Here is a 22,301-nt window from a genome sequence, read left to right on the forward strand (position 1 = left end):
TAGTATTGTTTCGTGGCCCCCCTCCCCCCGGCCCCCCACTGAATTCACGGGAATGTGGCTGCACACTGGTCTGGATGTCGCGTATTGCTGCTGCAGTCCCTACTGCCGGACATGGGGAGGACCCTCGGTGGGAGGCAGCTGCTGTCTGTAGTGCTTTCGTCTAAGCTGCCCGGGGTGGTGGCCCCCTCTCGTCCTTTGTTCACCAGCCACTTCCATCAGAAGGCCACCAGAACCTCCCACTCGACCATCAACCCAACAGACAACGTGAAAGCTAGAGTCGCTCCAACAGGTTCCTAAAGATAAATGCTAAACTCGAGAGTGGTGGTAGAAGATGAGTTGGTTCGGCATGCTATGGGGTAAGTAAGCTTGTGACGGAGGGCTACGGGCGTCTCCTAGGACGCACCCGGAGCTAGGCAGCCGGAATCAGAGCAGGAGTTCTACTCGGCTGTGGAGACAGGCTCTGTCGGGGCTGAGAATCCTCGCTACTGCCTTTGCAGGGACGCTCCTGCCCGATCCCAGGCACCAGCTGTGCTCTCCGCACAGCCTGAAGGGAGCCAAGGAAAGACCACGTCGGAAGCTGTCTGGCATTTCCGAATGACACCCACCCCTGCCCTGCCCCGGCCCCGGGACAGTGGCCTGAGTCAGAGACTCACGCTTGCCTCCTGCCCACCGAGCAGCGGCCCCCTGGGCTCCTGCTAAGAGAGTCCTCAGCAACCTCGCGGGCCATGTCGTCTCTTCCGAACCTCACGAGACCAGCGCGCCAACCTCTTTACCCAGGGCCACCAGTGAGGTTCCTCCAGCAGGCTCTCGCCTTGTGAATTTGGCTGCCCAGCATCTCCCTGGGCCCCCGGGCTCCACACCTTGAGACTGAGTGCGGGGTCCCGGGTTGCCCACGGAACTAAGGAAGCAGTCTGACTGAATCTGGAATCATCGCTACGGGGGGCGGAGGTGAAAGGTCAGATCGACATGCCTCTAAGAGGTTTCCTACCTGCTCTGTTAATTTCTAAAATTTCTTCCTGGGCCAGCGGGCATGTGTCACTCTGAGTACTGTGGTGTGGAGAGTTTACGACAGATTTACAATAATTGGGAGATCCCAGCTGCGGTGGCCGTGGAATATGCTTCTTTTTTTTCTTTGGTAGTTTCTGCTTAGCCATGGCTAAGGAGTAATACATCCCAAAATTGTTCACGATGACAGGCACAGGCATGGCGATGGTCAGCACGCCCGCCAGTGCACACAGTGCTCCCACCAGCATGCCGGACCACGTCTGCGGGTACATATCTCCGTAGCCCAGCGTCGTCATGGTGACCACGGCCCACCAGAAGCCGATGGGGATGTTCTTAAAGTGTGTGTGCTCACTGGCGCTGGGATCATTGGGCTGTGCCCCTATCCTCTCGGCATAGTAGATCATGGTGGCGAAGATCAGGACGCCCAGGGCCAGGAAGATGATAAGCAGCAAGAACTCATTGGTGCTGGCGCGAAGAGTGTGGCCCAGAACCCGCAGGCCCACAAAGTGGCGGGTCAGCTTGAAGATGCGCAGGATGCGTACGAAGCGGACAACGCGCAGGAAGCCCAGGACGTCCTTGGCGGCCTTAGAGGACAGGCCGCTTAGGCCCACCTCCAGGTAGAAGGGGAGGATGGCCACAAAGTCAATGATGTTGAGTGAGTTCTTGATGAACTCTACCTTGTTGGGGCAGAAGACGACACGCATGAGGAACTCGAAGGTGAACCAGACCACACAGACGCCCTCGATGTAGGTGAGGAAGGCCTCCGTCTCTGCTTCCCGGTAGTAGCGCACTTGCGTGCCGTTCCGAACATTCTCGATCTCTGTCTTGTTCACGATGGGGTTGAAGCGCTCATGGGTCTCCAGGCAGAAGGTGGTGATGGAGACCAGGATGAAGAAGAGGGAGGCAAAGGCCACATACTGTGGAGGAGAAACACAGTGTCAGAGGGAGGCCCTCCCACGCAGAGCAAAGCAACCTGGGGTACCTTGGCGTTGGGTCCAGTCGGAGGCCGGGCCAGGGGAAGATGCCTGCTCAGCACCCCCTCCAACATGGGCCAATCTGATGGGCCACCTTTCCCTCCTCAGAGCACCGAGTTAGGAGGCTCAGGGAGGTAAGAAGTTGCGGCAGAGATTGCTTTATTTTCACAAATGCCTTTCCTTTCCTCCTGGATGCACAGCTCGACTCCATCTGCCAGGCCTCCTTGGGGTTAGGTGGGGTCACGTGACTGAGTTCATGGCCAGTGGACAGCGCATGAAAGGGGTGTGTGCTAATGACAGGCCTGGCGCTTAGAACTTTTCTACCCCATCTTCTAGGCCCTCTGTCCTCCCCCAGCAGGGCCCCCACAAGGATGTAGCCTCAGTCCCTGAAAAGAAAGATACCCACTAAGTACCTGAGTGGGAAATCAACTACTGATGTGGTAAGTCGCTGTGATTTGGGGGTGACTTAGTAAAGCACTTAGCCCACTCTGAGTAATAAAAGTGACCTCGCCTGCTGAGGCTGAAGGTGGCAAAGGAATGAGAAGGGGCAACGATGGTGGAATCTGGCCCCTCAGTGGCCACATGGCCCAGCCCTCCTCTTCCTACCACAGTCCATTCATGCTCTTTTTCAGGAATGTGTACCTCATTGATGAACCTCATTGATGAACCTCATTGAGAACCTCTTTCGGGTTCTCTCAAGTTTAGAACTGCAAAAGATAGATAATTGCCCCAAGGCCTTAGACAGCTTTTATAACCCCCACCCTGTCCTCCTAGGAGCTCCCACCACCAGCTTGGAGGTGAGTTCCCCATTCTTGGAGGTACTGAAATAGAGGCTAAATGTTCATTTGTCAGTGATACTGTGTTGCAGGTTCAGCATCAGAAGGAGAATTGGACTGGGGGTCCTCAAAAGCACCAAAACCACAGGATCTGCTTCTCTCCTGCCGGGTAGGGGAGTGGGTGGGAGGGAGGAAGGAGTTGCTGGAGGGCTGGGGCTTTCCAAACATATGTGGCTGCCTCCTCCTCTCAGACCCCATCAGTAAGAAGGAAATGGCCAGGATGACCCAGCCTGTCCAGAACCACCTGAGCCCCTGGAGAAAGGTTCAGGAGCTCCTTTGGTTTGGTTTGGTTGCCCCATCTGATGACCCTGGGCTTCTCTAGCCCCCAGCAGACCTCGGTACCTGAGGAAAGAGAAGTGAGCAGCTGTCTGTCCTTCTAGACTAAATTCCAGGCAAGGCCTCTTCTTACAGCCTGGGTCCCCCAGAGCTCTAGAAGAACCCCAGCCAGTCAGTTCTCCTCCAGGAGTCCAGTTGGTCATCCCTGCTTGCATGTTCCCACAGTTCCCCCCGCCTCTGGGGCCCCTTCTCCCAGGCTGTGCTAGATAGACAATGTCCGGAGCAAGGCCATCTTCTGGAAGCAGCCCAAGGCTACAGTCAGGACTGGGTGGCCCCTGTATTCTCCAGAGCTGCCCTCACGGAGAACTTCAAGGAGGGCCAAGGCCCTGCCCTGTATCCACAAGAGGCATCCGTGCTGCTTCTAGCAACTCTGTAGTCTGCACAGATGCATCCCCCCCGCCTCGTGGTGGTAGTCGGTGCGGAGGCAGCATTGGAGTCCAAGAACAGCCTTGTCTGGGTTGACCATAGCCATGGGACCTGGCACCTAACCTGGCATGGATCTAGAAACCAAGAACTATGTGGACCTTTCAAGGAACATTCTGGGTTGGAGGAAGGGGAGAGAAAAGGGGAAGAGACAAAGACAGCACTTTAGAATGTCAGAGTGAGAGAAGCCTTTAGGTATTACCTGGTCCAAGACCCTACATGCTACAGATCGGAAGCCTGAGGCCCCCAAACAGGAATAAGTCTCCCTGCATTATGCTATGCTCATAGTCACTGTACGCTTTTCAAAAATTTTCTCCTAGATTACTATCAAGTATGATCTCTGTGCATCCTTCCTTCCATCCACTGATCACTCATCGATCCCTCCTTCTTCCCTTTCTCCCTTCCTCCCGTCCTCCCTCCCTCCCATCCTCCCTTTCATCCTCATATTCATTACTCCTTCTTCCCTCCTCCCTCCCTCCACTCCTTCCTTTCTTTGTTCCTCTCTCCCTCCCTCCCCCTTCCCATCCATCATGCATGCATTCATTCCTCCCTTCCCTCTTCTCTTGTCCTTCCTCCTTCCTCCCTCCTTTCCTTCTTCCCTTTCTTCCTTCCACCTGCCTGCCCATCCATCCATCCATCCAACCATCCATCCTTTCTTCCTTCCACTCTTTACAGCCACCAGGTTACGGTCAGCAGAGCAGACTAAAGCCTCAGCCTTGAGGAGCTCCCTGCCCCACTGAGGGTAAAGGACACACGTAAAGACAAGTCCAATGCAGTGGACTGAAAAGAGAAGCTCCCTCAGCCCTGTGAAGTAGGTGGGGTTTGGACAAGGTGGGGCAGGGTAGGGACTAAGCCAGGTCTTCCAACTCCAGAAACAGCGCTCCAAGGGTCCAGATAGTGTGGACCTGGGTCACCCCAGAAGTGGACCAGAAAAGCAAAGTGGAAGCAACCACGAGAGGCCACCACCTCTGACCCACGTTTATCCAGCTCCAGAGTTCCTTCCATCACCAGAGTGGCCAAAGCTCCTGGAGCTAAAAACATTCCAAAATGCTGGGTATTTGCCTCCAGGTTTCCTCTGGAGGGCCCCGTCTTAGGGCTTGGCATTCATCAAATCCCAAAGGGTAGGTCCTGCCCCTGCTCTGGACTTTGTGAGAAAGGAGAAGAACATGCACAGCATGAGTGTCCGAAGAATGCGGAGAGAGGAATGCATCCCCGTGCTCCCCATCCTGGCCAATGGCAGGAGGCATGAGGCACCTCCCCTCCTCATTGCCCCATCAACCATGGCATCCCCCTCCTAAACCCTCCCTCATCTATCCTTCTCTGTCCACTCTGCTCACACGTGACCCTCTCTCAATAAGACCACTGCCATCAAAGCTAGCAGGCTTCAGGCTTAGAGTCTCAGCTGCCAGTCCAGTCTTCATACAGCTACCAGAGGGAGCGATGCATTGGCGTCCCAGCTCTCTGCCCAGGCCCCCTGACCACACTGCCCACAGAGACACAGGAGACGCTCTGTGCCTGGCCTTCCTGACTTCCGAGGGCTCTCTCCCTACCCGCACCCAACATTCTTGCCACATGCAACTCTCGGCCATTTCTGATCACCCCCCCCCCATCTCCCCCATCTCTGTGTCTTTGTACCTCTGGAAAAGCCCATTCATCCCTCAGGACCCCACTAAGTATCCCAACTCCTGGAATCCTTTCTCCAGGTGAGGCTCCTCTTGGAGCTGAGGCCCTAACGAGGCAGCAAATGAAGGGACCCCCCAAGGAGTCTCTAAATTCACCCCCAAGGAGGCAGCAAGCCTGTCTCCAACGCCAGATCATTAGCGCTTGGGGAGGCTCAGGGGAACAGCCCCGACAGGGCACTGATGTCCCAGGTGCCCCCACAGGCCCGCAGAGCTCTCACCCCACCTGCCCCTCTCACAGGCCAGTCCTGAAAGGAAAACTGAGGCCCTGAAAGAGGGCAGCTCTTATACAATTAGGGTAGGAAAAAGTATTGGTTCTCAGCAATCAGTGGAACATCCTGTCTGGGCCCCAGTGCCCAGGGTGTTGGCGGCAGGGGGTGGGGGGGGTGGGGGGGTGGCAGCCGCAGCCCAGCCCAGAGCCAGTCACTAGGACTCCTTTCCCGGGAGGAGGCGAGGGAAAGCGGAAGCCCCGTGGGCTGCCCTGCCTCAGCTCCCCGGGCACCTGCTGGCCTTGCCTCTGCTGCCGGTAGGCCTGGTCCTCCATCACAGGCCAGGCCCCGGCAACATCCGGGCCCTGAGGAGGGCTCCTAGGAGGGCTGTGGAGGCAGAAGCCCCTGGCTTGCTCAGACTGCCACATTCTCCTATGCCCAGAGACCAGCAGGCCTGCCAAAGCAAGAGCTCACCTCCAGCTGAGTCCCAGCTCCCTTTGGTCCATCCGCAGGGAAGCTGAGCACAGGAAGGAGAGAGCAGGAAGCTACCAAAGCTAAGGACCCACTCTGCACCTTTAGGCCTCTCACTGACCTAGTGAGACAGTGGTCCTACCCTATTGTGCCAAAAAGGAAACCCAGGTACAGAGATGTCAGGGACTAAACCAAGGGTTCAGAGCTAGTGATGAAGCTGAGGCTTGGACCCAAGTTCATCTAGCTCTAGAACCTAAACTCTTTCCACCAGCAGAGTTGCCAAAGCAACTGGGTAGCTGGCCCTGCGTCTCAGAGCTTGGCACCACAGCTCAGACTCCCCGAGGGCAGGTTATGCCCACTCCCAGTCAGGGAGAGAACTGGGTACCTGACTGCCCAGGCTGGAGCCCAGCCATGCCTGAATTGTTCTTGGGCCGGCCCAGCTGCCCAGGACTTGCTAGCTCCCGGGGTAACAGCAGCCCAGGGGCGGGGAGGATGCCCCCACCTTACTCAGGGAATCACTGCCGAAAGCAGCCTTGGATGGGCTCGCCTGTGTCCCCACCTGGCCACCTCCTCACAGACCCAGAGAAGGGCAGGCTGGGAGATGACCCCAACTTGTTCAAGGAGCTCGGCCAGAGGGACTGGGGAAGGGCATGGGGATGGGGCATTCCTGGGGTTGGCCGAGCCCTGGCAGGGAGCGACATTGGGAGCCACGTCTCCCAGGACTGGAGGGGCTGTAGGGCCCGCGTGAGCTGTCTGCCTCCCAATCCTCCGTCACCCAGAGACCACGGACACACACAACTACCCAGAGCACACACCCCCTACCTAAGTGCATATGCTGCACGAGCAGCCCCACACACTACAGCCCAGGGTCCTGACCACACATCCAGAGATGACACAGGGGCCCATGGATTGTACGGAAACACACACACGCAGGTCCACACCCCTGCAGTCCTCGTGCACGCACACTCGGAGCTCGCGGATGATGCGGCAGCCATCACCGCATAGCACACTCACTACGGATACACAGAACCCAGGCACGGCCACCGGCCAGCCCCTCTTCTGCCCACCTCACCCCTGCAGGTGTGGCTGACTCAGCGTCTGCCTCTCCCACAGGAGAGCAGCTCCAGCCCGCCCCCCCCGCCTCCTTGGCCTTCCCCAACGCCCTCAGCCTGCCTCCCCACGGCGACCGTGTCAGCGCCTGGATTTCCAGCTCCTGGGTATGCCCCTCAGCCCCCAGCGTCCTGACTTCCTGCCCCCCACCCCCAGCCAGGCCTTGTCTCCTTTCCCTAGCCCACCCCAGCGGCAGCTTTGCCCCCCACACCCAGGATCCAGGCCGCTGTAAGGCCAGTGTCTCCTGGGCTGCTGGCTTGCCAGGGGAGGAAGAGGGGCACAAAGGGAGTTTTGCCTGGCAGCCCAGGGACAGGGACAGTTGTCCCCTAGCCTGGTCACCTCAGAGGCCACCCAGTGAAATTTCAAGACAACACAGGCAAGATCGCCTGATAATGCAGCATAAACCCAAGCTGGTAGTCCTGGCTTTTTCTTTTTTTTTCCCCAGAACCAAATCACAAACTGTGAAAGACCCACCAATTGTGTTCTAGAAAGTGGTAGCCATGGCAACAGAACGAGGCATCCCATTTCTATGGTAACCAGGGTGGTGAGGCTGTTGGCTGTAAAGTCAGACAAACCTACCAAAGATCTGTTGACTTAAGAAGATGTTTTATAAATCACCAAGTTATTTTTATGGTAACCCCACCCCTGAAACCATAAATCAGAAAAGCAATTTACTATCTATTAAAATGACCAGTATGTGCTATGACTGCCATTTATAAATTATGTATGCCACAGTCATCTGTAGAAAATTGTGCTTGCCTTTCAGAATTGTTCAGGGGTTTGCGGTGGGGATCTGCGTTCTTGCAGTCTGGTGTTCCAGGAACAAGGCGATGGTTGTAATGTGGTGCACGGACCGCCATTCAGGTCTGGTGCTCACGTGCTGTGTAACCTTGGCAAGTCACTTCCCTTCTCTGGGCCGCAGATTCATCACTGGTACACTGAGGGCCGGACGTGGTCCCTTCCGAGGATTCCGAGACCAGGCAAGGCTGCAGGTGGTGCGGCCACTCACGGGAGCCCTGGCTGCTGTCCAGGCCCCGAGCCCCCTGAGGCTTCAGGTCAGTTTTGTCGCCTAATTAAATCTGCCCAGCGGGGGTATACAGCGTTTGAGTTAATCCATGCGGAGTCAGTGAGGCAGAGCAGGCGGGATGGCCAATTGGCCTAAATAAATTGTCGGTCAAGTTGAGTTTGGAAACTGAATTACACTCATCTGGACTTCCTTGGGCTGGGCAGGCCCGCAGCATGCTGGGCTGGCTGAGGGCTGCAAGGGGGCGACTGGGGAGGGGGCTCTTTGGAGTCTAGTCCCTTTCTGGTCCGTCAATAAATGTGAGGCCCTGGGCAGTCCGTCCTGGCATCTGTGTCCCTGTCCCTGTTCCTTTTCACTAGTCCTTTCCCCTTGGCACCCAGCTCGGAGCAGGGGGTGGGGGAGCTCCCCATGATGCTACACGGAGGGTGTGAGTGGAAGTGTGTGAGAGTTTGTGCAGAGAACATAACATGGCTGAGTGGGTACCTGTTTGGGCAAGTCGGTGTTTGGGGGAGAATACTGGGGGAGGGGGAGAGATGTGTAAATGCGGAGTGGGTGTATACTTGGTGAAGATGTGTCACCTGATTATGTGGCCTGACTCCAGGCACTTGTGAAAGGCTTGTGTAAATGGTCACCGTGTGTAGTGTGTGTGGTTCCTACAGGCGGTGAAAGTATGTGTGTGCGTGCACAAGCGTGTGTGTGTATTAGGACACATATGAGGTGTGGTGTGTGTGCTTGTATGTGGATAAGGACATGTATGGGCTGTGATGTGTACGTGTGTGTGTAAGGACAGGTATGGGATAGTACGGGGCTGGGACATGCATGAGCCGTCTCCTAGGGGAATCGGGGTCTGGCTAGGCACTCCGGACACGTGTTCTCTGAGGTGAGACCCAGCCCAGGGCCATGAGCCTTTTCCATGCCAGAGATGGTCATTCACACACTAGCCTGGGGTGTGCTCCTTTCTCTGGAACTGTCTCTGACTAAGAGAAAAGGCAGGGGTAGGAAAAAGGCCACAGGCAGGCAGGGCTGTGTTCAGGTCAGAATCCCCTCATCCCACCACATCAACCCTCTCAGTCTGGGGACCCAGCCTGGGCAGTGGGGGAACCAAGGCCAAGAAAGGCAGTGCCCAAGCCTCCAGCCTTCCAGAGAGATGCTTCCTTGAATCCCCTCATGACCCTAGACCTAGGCCGTATCCAGAACGGGCCACCCTGACAGCTAGGCTGGCAACTTTTGAGGTGGCAGAGGTCCCCGTGCTGCTTTCCTTCCAGGATGCACACTTTTTTTTCACATTTTGGAAATGAAAATATGTCATAAAATGTACACATCCTTAAAATACTCTATCTTACCACATCCCCAGTTGTGCTATTTGTCAACTCATGTCATGTCTTAGAACGATGGGACCTCAGACTTGTGAAAACATGGTCATTAGAAACCCAGAACACCAAGCAAGAGGAGGCCCTCAAAGGCTTCTGGCCTAAAAGCTGCCCCCTGTGGCAGGAATGGAGAAATGGAGGCACAGCACGGGAAAAGATCTGCCCAAGGTCTCGGCTCTCAAGGTAGAGCGGAGATGAGAGTGTCAGTGCTGGGCTGCAGCCTGGAGCTTTTGTTCTCACAGCCTCGGAGCCTTTGCTTGAGACGCCCTCCCAGGCCTCTCTGCTCCCCAGGCCCCGCCTGCTATCCACACCCCAGGTCAAAAGGAGGAAGTGGCCAGAACAGAAGTGACAGGATCGTGAAGTCAGGATCAACCCCAGTTTGAGGCCTGGCTTGGCTGGTGACCTTGGACAAGACACTGCCCCTTTCTGAGCCTTCGCTCTTGGATAGGAGGGGGTGGGAGGACATTCCCTGCCCACCCCCGGGAGTGGTGATAAGTGAAATAATACAGAAAACAAGAAGGAGGTGTTCAAACACACCACTTTGGTCACCACACAAATCCTCCACCTCTGGCCCTCATGGGTTCCATCACAACAAAGTGCTGAGGATCAGAGCATCTCAGACGTAGAAAAGTGAAGAATCTTACAGTCATGACACAGGAACCACTGAGTTGGGAGGCACCTGGGGGACTGAGGTGGACATGTCCCCACATATGAACACAGTACGACTGCCCTTCCAAGAGCTATCCATGCGGCATGAATGAGGCTGGGTCCACGCGCCTACGCAGGCCTGGCTGAGCAGCACCGGGACCAGTCTGCCCAACCGGGGCCAGCCCTGGTCCTGGAGGACGCAGGGAGGAGTGTCCCCTGAAAGCCCCTAGGAGCAGTCTCTGGATGAAGCACCAAGGAGAACTTACTTGGTGGCGGCCAAAGCCAGACCCCTTGGAAGGGTGGTGGGGAAGCAGGAAGTAAGAAGCCCCCCCTGGAGGCATTCGGTGGGGCACGAAGGGGGCGGGAGTGGACTGAAGCCCGCGTGATGGAGAGGATGGAGGTGGAGCACGCTGGGGGAGAGTAACTCAGTGGGAGACACAAATGCAGAGTCCTTGGCCCCATGCTCAGAGACGGGTTCCGCAGGTGTGGGTGGGACCAGAAACTGACCTTCAACTTGGGCCCCCCGTGGCTCTGATGCCTCCAGCCCCATCCTCGCACTGGGGATCCGTGGGGCCAGGTGAGACCCAAGTCCCAGGCAGCTCAATGCATAATGAAGCTCATAAGCCTGGGACACCCTGGAGGCTGGGAAGCCGGCAGCATGGCAGGAGGTGAAGAAGAGTCTGTGCTTGGCTTCAGAGACTTTGAGTTTGAGTCCCAGCTCTGCCGTTGGCTGTCTGACTGCAGTTGGCAAGTGACTTCTGGGAGTCTCAGCCCCATCATTTCTCAAGTGGGGACTATAACAGTAAGAATAACACAGCCCGGGAAGTCAGATGCTACCGGGGGTCCTGGAGGAAAAGGCCAGGTGTCTAGGGTTTCCCCAAATCCAAGGCAGAATCCTGGGGTAGGGAGACACCTCAAGACTGCCAGTTCCCTTGCACACTGAGATTCCAGGAGTCGGGCCAAGGCTTCCTTCCACAAAAATCTAAACACAGCATTTTCCCCCCTGGATTATTGGGCGGGGTCGTTGCAAGGAATAGCAGCAAAAGCTAACAAGAGAAACGTGTTCAATTTCGGGTTTTTCCCCCTAATGTGTTCTGCTCCTGCCAGCGCTTGCCTGCTAACAGACCGGGAGCAAATGAGAGCCTCGTGAGAGCCAACGGCCCGGCCTTCAGAGCCTGCTTCCCGGGGCCACAGACCAAGGCAAAGCCATGTCCAAGACCCAGCTCTCTGGTCTCCCGCCGGTGAGGGACTCTCCTCAGGGTAGTGGTGACTTCACATGCCCACCTCCTCATGGCTATCCACGTGAGCCCCTGCCGTGGGGCTGGGAGCAAATGAGGCTTGGTGGGAAAGGACACCCAAGGTCCTACAGTGAGCGGGGTGGCAGCCAGAGGTCCTGGCGTTCCAGCCTAACTCCAGTTATAATAAGACGCCAGGTTCCCGGTCTTGAGGGGGCCCTGCCTCCTGCGATCTCCATGCATCGGGTCATTTAAACCTCACGCCAGTCCAGGAGGAAGTTCGACTGGGATCACTTTTCAGACAAGGAGGCTAAGGTTTGCAGAGGTGGAGAATCTTGCCCAAGCATGCGGAGGTCCTCAGCGGTGCCATCAGTCCCGCCTTGCTTCGAAGTCCCACACTTTAGGCCTCCTGGGGGCCCCCTAAACAGCCGGGCAGGATATGCACAGTGCAAGTCAGCCTTGCTGTGCCCGAGAGCCAGACCTGACCGCTCCAGCCTGGTGTGAACCTTAGTCAGCCCCAGGGAAGTACGCAGGCCTGCATGCCTTAGGGGAGTGGGGCCGTGCTATCCCTGAGTGCCCCTCGAGTCCCCCCACACCAAGAAGGCTGGCTGTCAGGGCCCCAGAAGGAGCCAACATCCCACCCACTCCTGTGACCTGAGAGTCCCTCCAGGAGACCGGAGGACACATATCCTCACCCATTAGCACGTTAAACTCGGAGAAATACCAGTATTCCACGCAGGAAATTGTTCTATTTCAGGGTTTAGAACTGTGTTTCACTACACGTCTCTGCTGCACTTGCCGACTTTTCTGTTCGTGAACGATGAGGTATGAAACCCTTCAGAGTTCCTCTTTTGCCCTGGCTGCCAGGGAGCTCAGTGACATTTGGTGCTCAAGTCTGAGCTCATCTTTCATCTGGGTGCAGGGTATCGCTATTTCTCCTCTTTATCATACCACTCCCGGGTTTTCCTTTTTTCTTTATTTCTAAGGATTCTGTTGTAGGTGTGTCTCATGGGCCTCAAACCTTTTGGTGCCACAGATCAGAATAAGAACTATGTGACTGAGGCTCCCAGATAAGGAAGTGAGTAGGAAGGCACCCCATCTAGGAGATCTAGGCCTCCCATGCAGGCAATTCAGTAACCCCTCTGCAGTAATCCTGAGGCAGATGTGTCTGTTGGTGACCACCAGTGATGGGGACCTCCCAAGGCCACTCATCCTGTCTTTGGACAGCTCTAGAGATATGCATTTATTTTCTGTTTAAGTCAGTCTCCCTGCCTTTCTCCCAGCGATCCCAGTTCTGCCCTCTGGGGTCACCAGAATATACCTGCTCTTCTTCCCTGTGACAGCCCTGCCCACACTTGCAGATGGGCCTCAAGACCCACCTCTGAGCCATCCCTCCTGCAAACCAGGCTTTCCTTGGCCTCCACCACATTCCCTCTCCTGGGCCAGCTCCCCTGTTTCAGAGCCTGATTTGGTTAAGCACTCACTGTGTGTGGCTAAATGGATCACACACTTTACCCTTTTTGATTCCCACAACCACCTTGGTGGCGGGAGTATTTAGCTTTGTTGAGCCCCACTGTGCTCTGCTATGAAGTAATAATGATCACCATTACAAACATGATCTCATTTATCCTTAAAAACTTCTCTGAGGCAGACGTCATTACCGCCATTTTGCAGATTAAAAAATTGAAGCTCTGAGTGGTGAAAACGTGTGCCAAAAAACCAAAACCCACAGAGCTTGAAAGGGATAGGCAGAAACCAGGTCTTTCTGACTCTAAAACCACCATGCCCCAGGGCTTCCATTTATAAATCTCTTTCACTTCCATCCAGGTAGCCTGGGGGGAGGACATTAGTCTTCCCATTATGATGACATTGGGGACAGCTGTCTATACTTTACAACACAACTTCACGTTTTGAATCACATATGAATACCACACACACACACACATACCCCAACAGCTGGGCCATCAGCAGGACAGTCTTGTTTGCCCCCATTAGACAGATGAGAAAACTGAGGTCCCCAGCTCCATCACATACCCACTAGGAATCTAATGGGAAATTGCTCCCAGGGCCCACTTGTGTTTTTGCATCAAGTTAGTGGTCTTGATTCCCACCAGGGTATGCATGTGTGTATACATATGTATGTGCTGGGGGGAGGGGAATAAAAAGATGGCCCCAAGAGGGACAGCTCGGGGGGGCAGTAGATGCAGTGCAGGTGGGACCATAGTTGACCGCCAACCCGCTCTCTCTCCAGTGAATATTTATGCCTTATCCCAGGGCTGGGCCGGGCACTGAGCACAGAGTGAGCAAAACAGTCCTAACCTCTGGCAGGGGAGGCTGACATTTATCAAATAACCATACAAGAAAATGTGTACCTATATGAGGTGATAAGGCTTTGAGGGGAAAGCGCAAGGCATTTGATGGGCCTCTAAGAACAAGTCTTGGGGTTACAGTGGTTTCCAGGAGGAAGTGATAATTGTGCAGAGGTTGGAAGGATGGGTAAGAATCAACGAGGGAAATACAGGTCATAGGGAAGAGCAATTTAGGCAGAAAGAACAGGAACAGTTCCCAGCCCTCACATCCCTTGACCATCAGCAGCATCTGAGATGGCTGATCACCCCCTCCTTCTTGTCACACTCCCAGGCTCCCACTGTCTCTTGATTTTCTTCCTACCTCCCCGACTGCTCCTTCTTGATGTCCCTTGCCAACCTCTTCTCCATGCCTCGAATGATCAGGCTGCCCCAGAACCTTGGTCTTCTTCCCCATCTACATGCATTCCCTTAGCGATTCACCTAGTTTCTGGGCTTAAATACCATCACCCATTCAAATATCACTGAACCCTCCCAAATGTCTACCTGCTGCTCAGCCCTTCTCCGGAACTCAGGACTTTGGCGTCCAACTCCTTAGCATCTCCAGGTGGAGGTCCGATAGCGCTCTCCCCAACTCGACGCGCCACCTGAGCTCCCGCACAGCCCCCACTGCCCATAGCCTCTCCAGCGCATGAGGCAGCACCTCCATCCCCTGGACGTTCTTGCCCCAGACCTTGACAACTCTCTTTCTGCCACACCTCACATTGAATCCGTAAGGAAAGCCCACTGACTAAGCTTGAAACAAATCCAGAGTTTGACCCACCTGCCCAGCACCACCGTGACTACCTCTGTCCCTGGCAGGATCATTCATTTCCGCCTTGATTATGGTAAGAGCCCCTCCGCTGGTCTCCCGGCTGCCACTATTCCTGATGCTCGAGAACTATTTTCAAACAGAGCAGCGAGATGAGCCTTTTCCCATATAAATCTGATGGTGTCATTTCTCTGCTCAAAACCCCTGCACAGGCTCCCCGTTTCTCTCAGAGGAGGAGCCAAGGTCCTCCCGTTCCGTGCAGCCCCTGCGTGATCTGGTCCCACACTGCCCCTCCACGCTCCTCTCCTGCCGCTGTCCCCTTCGCTTGTTTCAGCCACACCCGCCTCCTCAAACATGTTCTTTAAACATGCCAGACATACGCCTGCCTCAGGGCCCCCGCACTGGCTGCTCCCCCCGTCCAGACGTCCGGACGCCCTTCCCCAGGTATCCTCAGAGCTCATTCCCTCTGCACCTCCTGAGGCTTACTCTCAACTGGCCCCCCGCCCCCCGCTGATCTGAGCTTCCTTCCTCTCCTCCCCTCCACAGCGAGGACCCGTCTTGGAGCACTGATTTCCCCAGCTTTTACTGGTGTGTAACTTATAGCCGGTCACGTTCTGCCTGTCCGCACAGCCAGCTGGGTGAGCGTTGGAACTTCACACCATCTGATTTACTTACTTCTGATATTTATTGTTGGCCTCTCTTCCACCTTAGAATGTAAGTTCCATGAAGTGGCTGGGTCTGGGGATCGGGCTTGGGCCTGCTGTCAGGCCCAGCCCCACGCCACACACTAGTAGGGAAAGAGGGGCCCCTTTTTCGGGGACCAGGAACACAGCTAAGCACCAGCACGGCCTCCCTTCTGTGGGAAGGTCATGGATATATGTCTTATGTCTGCGTGTCTCAGTCCCTCTGTCTATGCAATGGGCACAGCAAAGTTTACCCCTTTCAGCCTCCTTAGGAAGTGAACCCCTCCTGTGGTGCCCACGTCCCCTCCTCTGCATGGGCAGTGTGCACCGTCCCTGATTCACTGATGCAGCGTCTGCGTCTACACTGGTGAGGTACACAGACACTGATTTCAGACTCCTGTTTACACTGGCACTGACCACACTTACAGCGGACCTATGTGGACACTGGGAAAAGGATAATCTTTGTCTATGCATCTGTGACTCATCTGGTCACTAATCATCCAGCTCTGTCCTCATCAGCTTCATCTCCCCAGACACTGTGTGGTACACTGGCAGTGGGCGCGGTGACTGAGCGCAGATCCGTGTCTACACTGGCAATGGGGACACTCACTGACGGCGGACTCACGCCTACCCTGGCAGCAGGCACAACCATGTCCATCTCTTGACAATGGGCAAAGTCAGTAAAGACCTGGGTGCCCGCGGGCCATGAACATGAGTAAGGACAGTGGACACGAAGGTGCGAAGGTTCCCCGTTCAGAGAGGGGGGCCGGGCCTCTCCTCCACCCCCAGCAGGCCAGCAGCTGAAGACACTCACTGGGGAGTGCAACAGCCCGAGGCCTGCCCTCGGGGGCATCACTGGCATGGGGATGTGGAATCCAAAAGCTGCCTGCTGACCCTGGAGTGTGGCAACTGGCCTCCGGGCACATGGCAAGGAGATAAGACCTTGTCTATTCCCAGCGCCTTGAGATCATGCAAGGTGAGGAAAGACTCAGGCTGTGTGACTCCCGGTGCCACCCACCCCCTCCCCACCCCACGCCCGGGGCCAGGCCCAGCCAGCCTGGGCTTAAAAAAAGCACCAGGAAATGTCACTTTCTTTTTGAGGAGGTTCAATGGGAGGAGATGGCCCAGGCAGTTTAGCTGCCGGCCTATTCAAAGGCTGGGAACAGTGACCGTACCTTTAAATCCTGAAGCTGGTTTCCTACCTCCTACCCAGGCTGGACAGAGTTCCAGCCCCTTCCCTGCAAGCAGAGCCCTGCCTAGTGCCGGCCCAGGGGCCCCAGCCTGCCCGACTGCCCAGCCAGGGCCCTGCGGGCTACTGCATGTCCACGCTGCCTGTCCAAGCGGGACCAGGCACTGCCCACTGTGCGGCCCTTCCCCCATCTGCAAAACAGGGTGGGGGTGTGCCCAGACCCCCTGGAGCTCCTCCTCTACCCCTAGGATCCCTATGCTACCCCCAAGAATATCTAGATCCTACTGGAGACACAGCGTGGCCGAGAGACCAGTGAGGGTGGATACCTCCTCAGAGGAGAAAGCTTCAAGGACATCCGACACAGCTTTCGGTGGTTTGTTCATTCATTCAATCATCAAATATTTACTGAGTGCCTATTAGACACCAGGCACCACTTTTCACAACCACCTCCAGAAACAACAGCTTTAAATAAAGCTCCCAGCACAGAGCTAGGCACCAAGTAGTTACTCGGTAGCGAGGACACAGACATCTAGTGTGTAGGGACACTTACCCTGAGCCAGGCACATCCTAAGCACTCACACATGCCCCATCTCACTGACCCCGACCCCAGCTCTGAGGTCTGCACTGTGGTTACCATCCCAATTTTGTAGGGAGGGAAACTGAGGCACAGAGAGGCTAGGTTGCCCATGCTTAGGAACCTGGGAAGTGATGGAGTTAGGACTGGAAACCCAGCTTTGTCTGACTGCAGAACACAGGCTCTCCACCACTCACCCAGCCCCTCAACAACCGTTTATGGAATGAACGCCTGAGCGAGTGAAACTTTGTGTTGCTGCAGGTGCAGGTCCGTGACCGTCCAGGGCCACCGGTATGCGCGAGCGTGGGGAGCATGTACATGCAGATGTTTGTGTGTTTGCACGTGGAGCTTTTTTATGGAAAGCCTTTCCCTTGTTGTCTTGGTCTTGTGTGTGCTGGAGCTATACTTAGCTGCAGCCGTGACTGTAATGAGTGGTTAGCGGCGCACCAGGCACTCTCATTGGGACCTGGTTTCCCAGGGAGATCGCTGGGGCCAGTGTATGTGTGGGGGGTGCAGCCTGGCGCTGGGGAAGGCTCTGGGCTTTGGGAGGGAGCCTGGAGCTCACAGATCGTTGCCTCGTGCACATGGAGGTCCTTAGCTCCAGCTGGAAGAATCTGCTCTAGGCTAGCATCCTCTAAGCCTCCAGGCCCTGCCAAGCTCGACTACTGGCCACCCATGTCTGTGGTCCCTCTACTGGCCCTTGCCAGGTAATTAAAATGAAAGCCTTGGAGCTCATGTCTGGAGCCTGGCGACTGATGACAAGAAGCACTGGGAAGACGGTGTATCTCGGTATTCCTGAGCCAGGTGACCCCGGAGGGCCCGCTCCCCAGCCAGGAGAGCTGCACTGTCCCCTCGCGCACAGCCTGCCGGCGCTATCGGAGGGCATTGCTCACGGGGCCTGCGGACCTAGGGAGGAAGAGTGGCCTCTCGACCCCAGGACAGACTGAAATCACAGGTATGCTCCGTGCAGCCTGGGGTTCAGAGGCCAACGCCCCACTCGCTATCGGCCCTCCAGTGGCTGCAGGGCGTCTGGAAAACCCTGGGCCCCGAGGTTTCCCCGTCACAGGGCTCTGACTGCAACTTCTTTCCAGCCTGTCTTGGGGCTGCTCGATCAGAGCCTCTCACTCTGAGAGTGGGCCAGTCTCCCAGGCTGGTCCCGGCCCCCGGCTCCAAGCTGCCTCGCTCCACGAACCACCCACCTGTGCATCTGCAAACCTACTTCCTCTGTTCATGGGCTAGGTTCCTCTACCCTGCTTTCCTTCCTGAAGTCTTCAGCTTCCCAGTCCTCTCCTCTAGGATGTTTTCATTTAATGAGAGGTGAGACTTCCTTTCCTGCCTTGAAGCCAAGTGACTAGAAATGTATCCAGCCAGCCAGCCAGCCTTACAACCATTCATTTGTTTACCCATCCACCAAGGTACCCACCCAGCGGGGTGTCCATTCATACATTCTTCCTTCCACCCATTCATCCATATCCATCCATGGACCCATCCTTTTATCCATTCTTTCGTCCACTTGTCTATCACCCATCTGTCCATCCAACCACCTCATTCTTGACCACAGAACCTTAGGATAATAGAGTGGGAAGGAACAAGGTACTGCTGTAATTGGCCTTCTCGATTGCCCAGAGAAGACCTGGGGATCTAGTCCTTCTTCCACCACTTACTAACTGGATGGTCCATGTAAATAAATTAATCTGTCTCAGCCAGTTGTTCTTCATCAATGAGAGGGGGATGCTATCTCATCCTTCTACCTCACAGGGCTGTGGTGCAGTGTGTCACGTTAGCAAGGATTTACTGATTCCATATTAGGTAACAGGAGCTATCATTCCTTGAGCTGGCCCTCAAGGACCTCAAAGAGGCTGCAGCTGAGGTGGGGAGACATGAAACCTCAACAGGGCAGCTGGATCAAGGGCAGGAAAAGTTCTCTGGGAGAGCAGTCTGTTCGAGAAGCAACAGAAGAGGCAAAGGCAGGAGGCAGGGGAGCTACACAGCTAGGAAACTGGCTGATGCACCTGGAGGCCAAGGGTGGGCAGTCTGGAAAGACAGGTTGGGTGGGATTTTCCAGGGGTAGCACAACGGAGTTCGGGAAAGACCTCGGACATGGAAAGACTTGGCCAGCCGGTACAAACCACAGCGATTCCTTACTCTGAGGCTTTTACTCAGGTCCCCAGACAGAAAAAAATATCTGCTTGGTGACAGCCAGGCCTCGAGAGACACGGTTCCTGCCGCCTAGAAGAGAAGCCAGTGCATTTCTGACCTTTGTGCTGCTAAATATATCATTGGTGACAGTGGTTCATGCCCCTGAGGCTGTGGGGCCACTGGACAAAGCTTCCACGGCTTGCTTCCCCGTCTCCATGGCTCAGCCAGGGCCTGCTTATGCCAGCTCCCCTGAGAGCCCCTGTGGGCATCTGAACCCAGGAACAGGCTCAGCGGTACCCCGGGTGGGTAAGCGTGTCTCGTGTGCTAGGCATGGCTCTTCAGGCTTTGCCCTCTGAGCCTCAGCCCCATTTCACACAGGCGCCAACCGGCTTGGCCAGACGTCAGCTGCCCAAGTCCACACTGAGGCCCGGCCAGGTCCAGGGCCTGTGCTCTCACCTCTGCCTGTCCCCTCCTCACACTTCCCCTGCCCTTGAGACAGCAGTCTCGGCACACATGGCCCTGCTTAAACCATATCTTCTCCCTCACGAATTATCTTTCTGCTTCTGCCTTAGTGGATTCGCCCAGCTCCCCTGAGAGGTAAGTGACACCATTATGCACAATTTATAGATGAGATAACTCAGGCCCCCCCAAGACGAGGGCCATGCTCCAGGTGTGGGGGCTGCTCAGGCACTAAGGTGGGAGCTCCCCTGGCAATGTGGGGAGAAGCACACCACCTGGGGCTGGCCCTTAGCGAGTGCCAGTCCCGTACCCTACCAAGAGCCCAGCCCTCATCCCAGGGCTCTGGTGGCTCCAGGTGGCCCAGTGGGTGACCGTGTTCTTCACAGCTGCTAAGAGAGCCCCTGAGGCTGAGCATAAAACATTAATCTCTAAATGGTAAGATGTTGGCCCTGGTGGGAGGCTGTGGTCTAAAATATCTTCACAGTCCTGCCCTGGTGACAAGACCCAAGGGACTCACACTTCCCTGCTCTACCACCGTCGTGTGCAGAGAAGAGCCCTGGGGAACCGCTCAAGCCTCCTGGTTACAGCAACCCCTCTTGACATTCGTTTCATGTTCTCAGAATCTCCCGGGTGGGAGAGGCCCGTGTCTACAGAGCATCCTAGAAAGATGCCTCGTGTGCCAGATGGTGAGAGTGATAAGGCATGACTTGAACACCTGTGTTGTGCCATGAACCGCGCTAAAGGGCCTTCTGGGCCTTACCTCATGGGTTCTCGTGGCAGCCCCTTGAAGTGGGGACTCGATATCCCCCCCTTTACAGCTGAGGTGGCTGAGGCTTATAGAGGTCACACAGCCAGTAATCAGTAGAGCCAAGTTTGGACCCAGGCAGTCTGTTCCAGTGTGGCCCGTAAACACGACACTAACCATCTTCTCTAGCCTGACTGGAGTGAGAAGCAGGTAAGCAGCCGTGGGGGGCTACGTGAATGTAAACTGCTGACAGAACCTTTGTCTGGAAGGGCCCTTCACCTCTGGCTCCCACACCAACTTCTCTCTAGCCCCATAGGCCCTGAGAGGACAGCATCCCCTGCAGCCTGGTGGCAGCCCTGTGGGGCCCCACCATCCCCGAGCACAGCTGGCCTTCAGGGAAAAGACAGAGGGTCACCACTGTGGTGAGGCAAGAGCCCCCTCCCTGAGGCCCAGGGAGGTGAGGACTGTGCAGCCCCTGAGGCCATGGGAGGGGAAGAAATGGGAGGGAAGGGGATAGCGGGGGAGACACAAACACAGCCAAGCGTCAGGCTGGCACACCCAGAGAGCCCATGGGGCAAGACCCTGCTGCCAAGAGCCCAGTGGGGCTGGGGGGAGCTCTGCTCTTCTCTTTCTGACTTACCACAGTCGTTCGGCTCTCTGAGCTCAGCCCTGGACAGCGGCCTCTCGCGGGGGCTTGACCCCCCAGGCATACGTGCCCGCTCAGGGCTTCTGCATGTCTCATGACTTCTGTTCCCCAGATGTCATATGTCTCCCTCCCTCACCGCCTTCAAGTCTTTGCTGAAACATCACCTGCTCAGGGAGGCCTTTCCTGCCACACTAGTTAAAGTCCTCCCCCCTGCCCTTCCTGGGCCCTACCCTCCGTGATGTATCTCCATGGCACTCCCCACCATTGGACACACTTTATATTCATGTATCCATTTATTTCTTTTTATTCTCCCTGCACTAGAATGTAAGCTTCTTGAGGGCAGGAATTTTTGACTGTTTTGTTCTTTACTCCAGGGCCAGCTTCTAGAACAGTGCCTGCCCCCTAGTAAGTAGGCACTTAATAAATATGTGTTGAATGGACGAATGAACAAATGAATACTAACAGCAGCCCCTGGCAGGAGTTACAGAGAACGTCCTTATGAGTAGAGTAGGGGTGTAGGGAGAGAAGGCCCTTCCTGCACTGTGGATGGACAAGGAAAGAGGTAAGGTGGGGGCACATCATGGGCAGGGGGCCAGGGACTTGTGGCCAGGCCCTGAGCCAGAGTGAAGCAGGAGCAGGGCTGCCAGGCTACGTCTGGGGAAGGTCTGGACGGGGCCAGGGTCGAAGGGGCATCCAAGGCCATGCACAGGCTTGAGAAAGCTTCCTTTGGCTGCTGTGGCCCAGGCCAAAGCAACATCTAAGCCTGGGCCCAGTGAAGCTCCCGAGGCCCCCTGAGCTCAGCTGTCTGGGGCTGCCCCAGCTAATATTAGCTCGTCCCCACCCAGCCTGGCGTCGGCCTGGCGGGGTAGGCCAGCCCGAGCGGGCACCACCCCCTGGCACCAACAGAAGCCCCGGGCCCCAACAGCATCTGGGGTCTGCCTGGCCCTTGCGGCCAATGCTCGCTGTGCCCACGCATCCCCTATAAAGTAACACATTTCATGGCCCGAAGCTGGGATACATGGCCCCTGCCCACCAGCCCCCTCCACACTGATACTCTTATCAGCGTCTCAGGTGCCCATGCCTGGCTCCCCACCACAGATGTCAACAGCCCTCCTTGCCCCTCTACTCTGCATGCACAACTTCCATCTTCCACCCCCAATGCCCACTACACCGGGACAGGGGGGCAGAGCTGGACCAGTGGCCCATGCCAACTAGTGGGGAGACTGAGGGTCAGAGGAGGCCAGGATCTGCCTATGATGCACAGCAGGTTTGTGGCAGAAAGCAAGACAGAATCCAAGCCCGCCAGGATGACACCCCTGAAATCTGGCCCCTGGGAGACAGACCAGGGCCAAGGTAGGTGAGGTGACCCCCTAGAGAGTTATTTGAAAGGAGAGTCAGTTGCTGAAAGAAGGAAGCAGACAGCGAACAG

General features: G+C 55.9%; 1 protein-coding gene across 1 annotated transcript in view; it reads right to left on the reverse strand.

Annotated features, from left to right (window-relative positions):
• The window catches only part of KCNC1 (potassium voltage-gated channel subfamily C member 1), a 43,780-nt gene that overhangs the window by 10,325 nt on the left and 11,154 nt on the right, over window positions 1-22,301 (reverse strand). Inside the window, exon 2 of the mRNA XM_032427023.1 lies at window positions 989-1,922. Coding sequence (XP_032282914.1) covers window positions 989-1,922 — 934 coding nt within the window. The remainder of the gene's footprint in view (window positions 1-988; window positions 1,923-22,301) is intronic.

Source organism: Phoca vitulina, unplaced genomic scaffold (assembly GCF_004348235.1).
Source record: "Phoca vitulina isolate PV1807 unplaced genomic scaffold, GSC_HSeal_1.0 scaffold36, whole genome shotgun sequence".
Classification (NCBI taxonomy): Eukaryota; Metazoa; Chordata; class Mammalia; order Carnivora; family Phocidae; genus Phoca; species Phoca vitulina.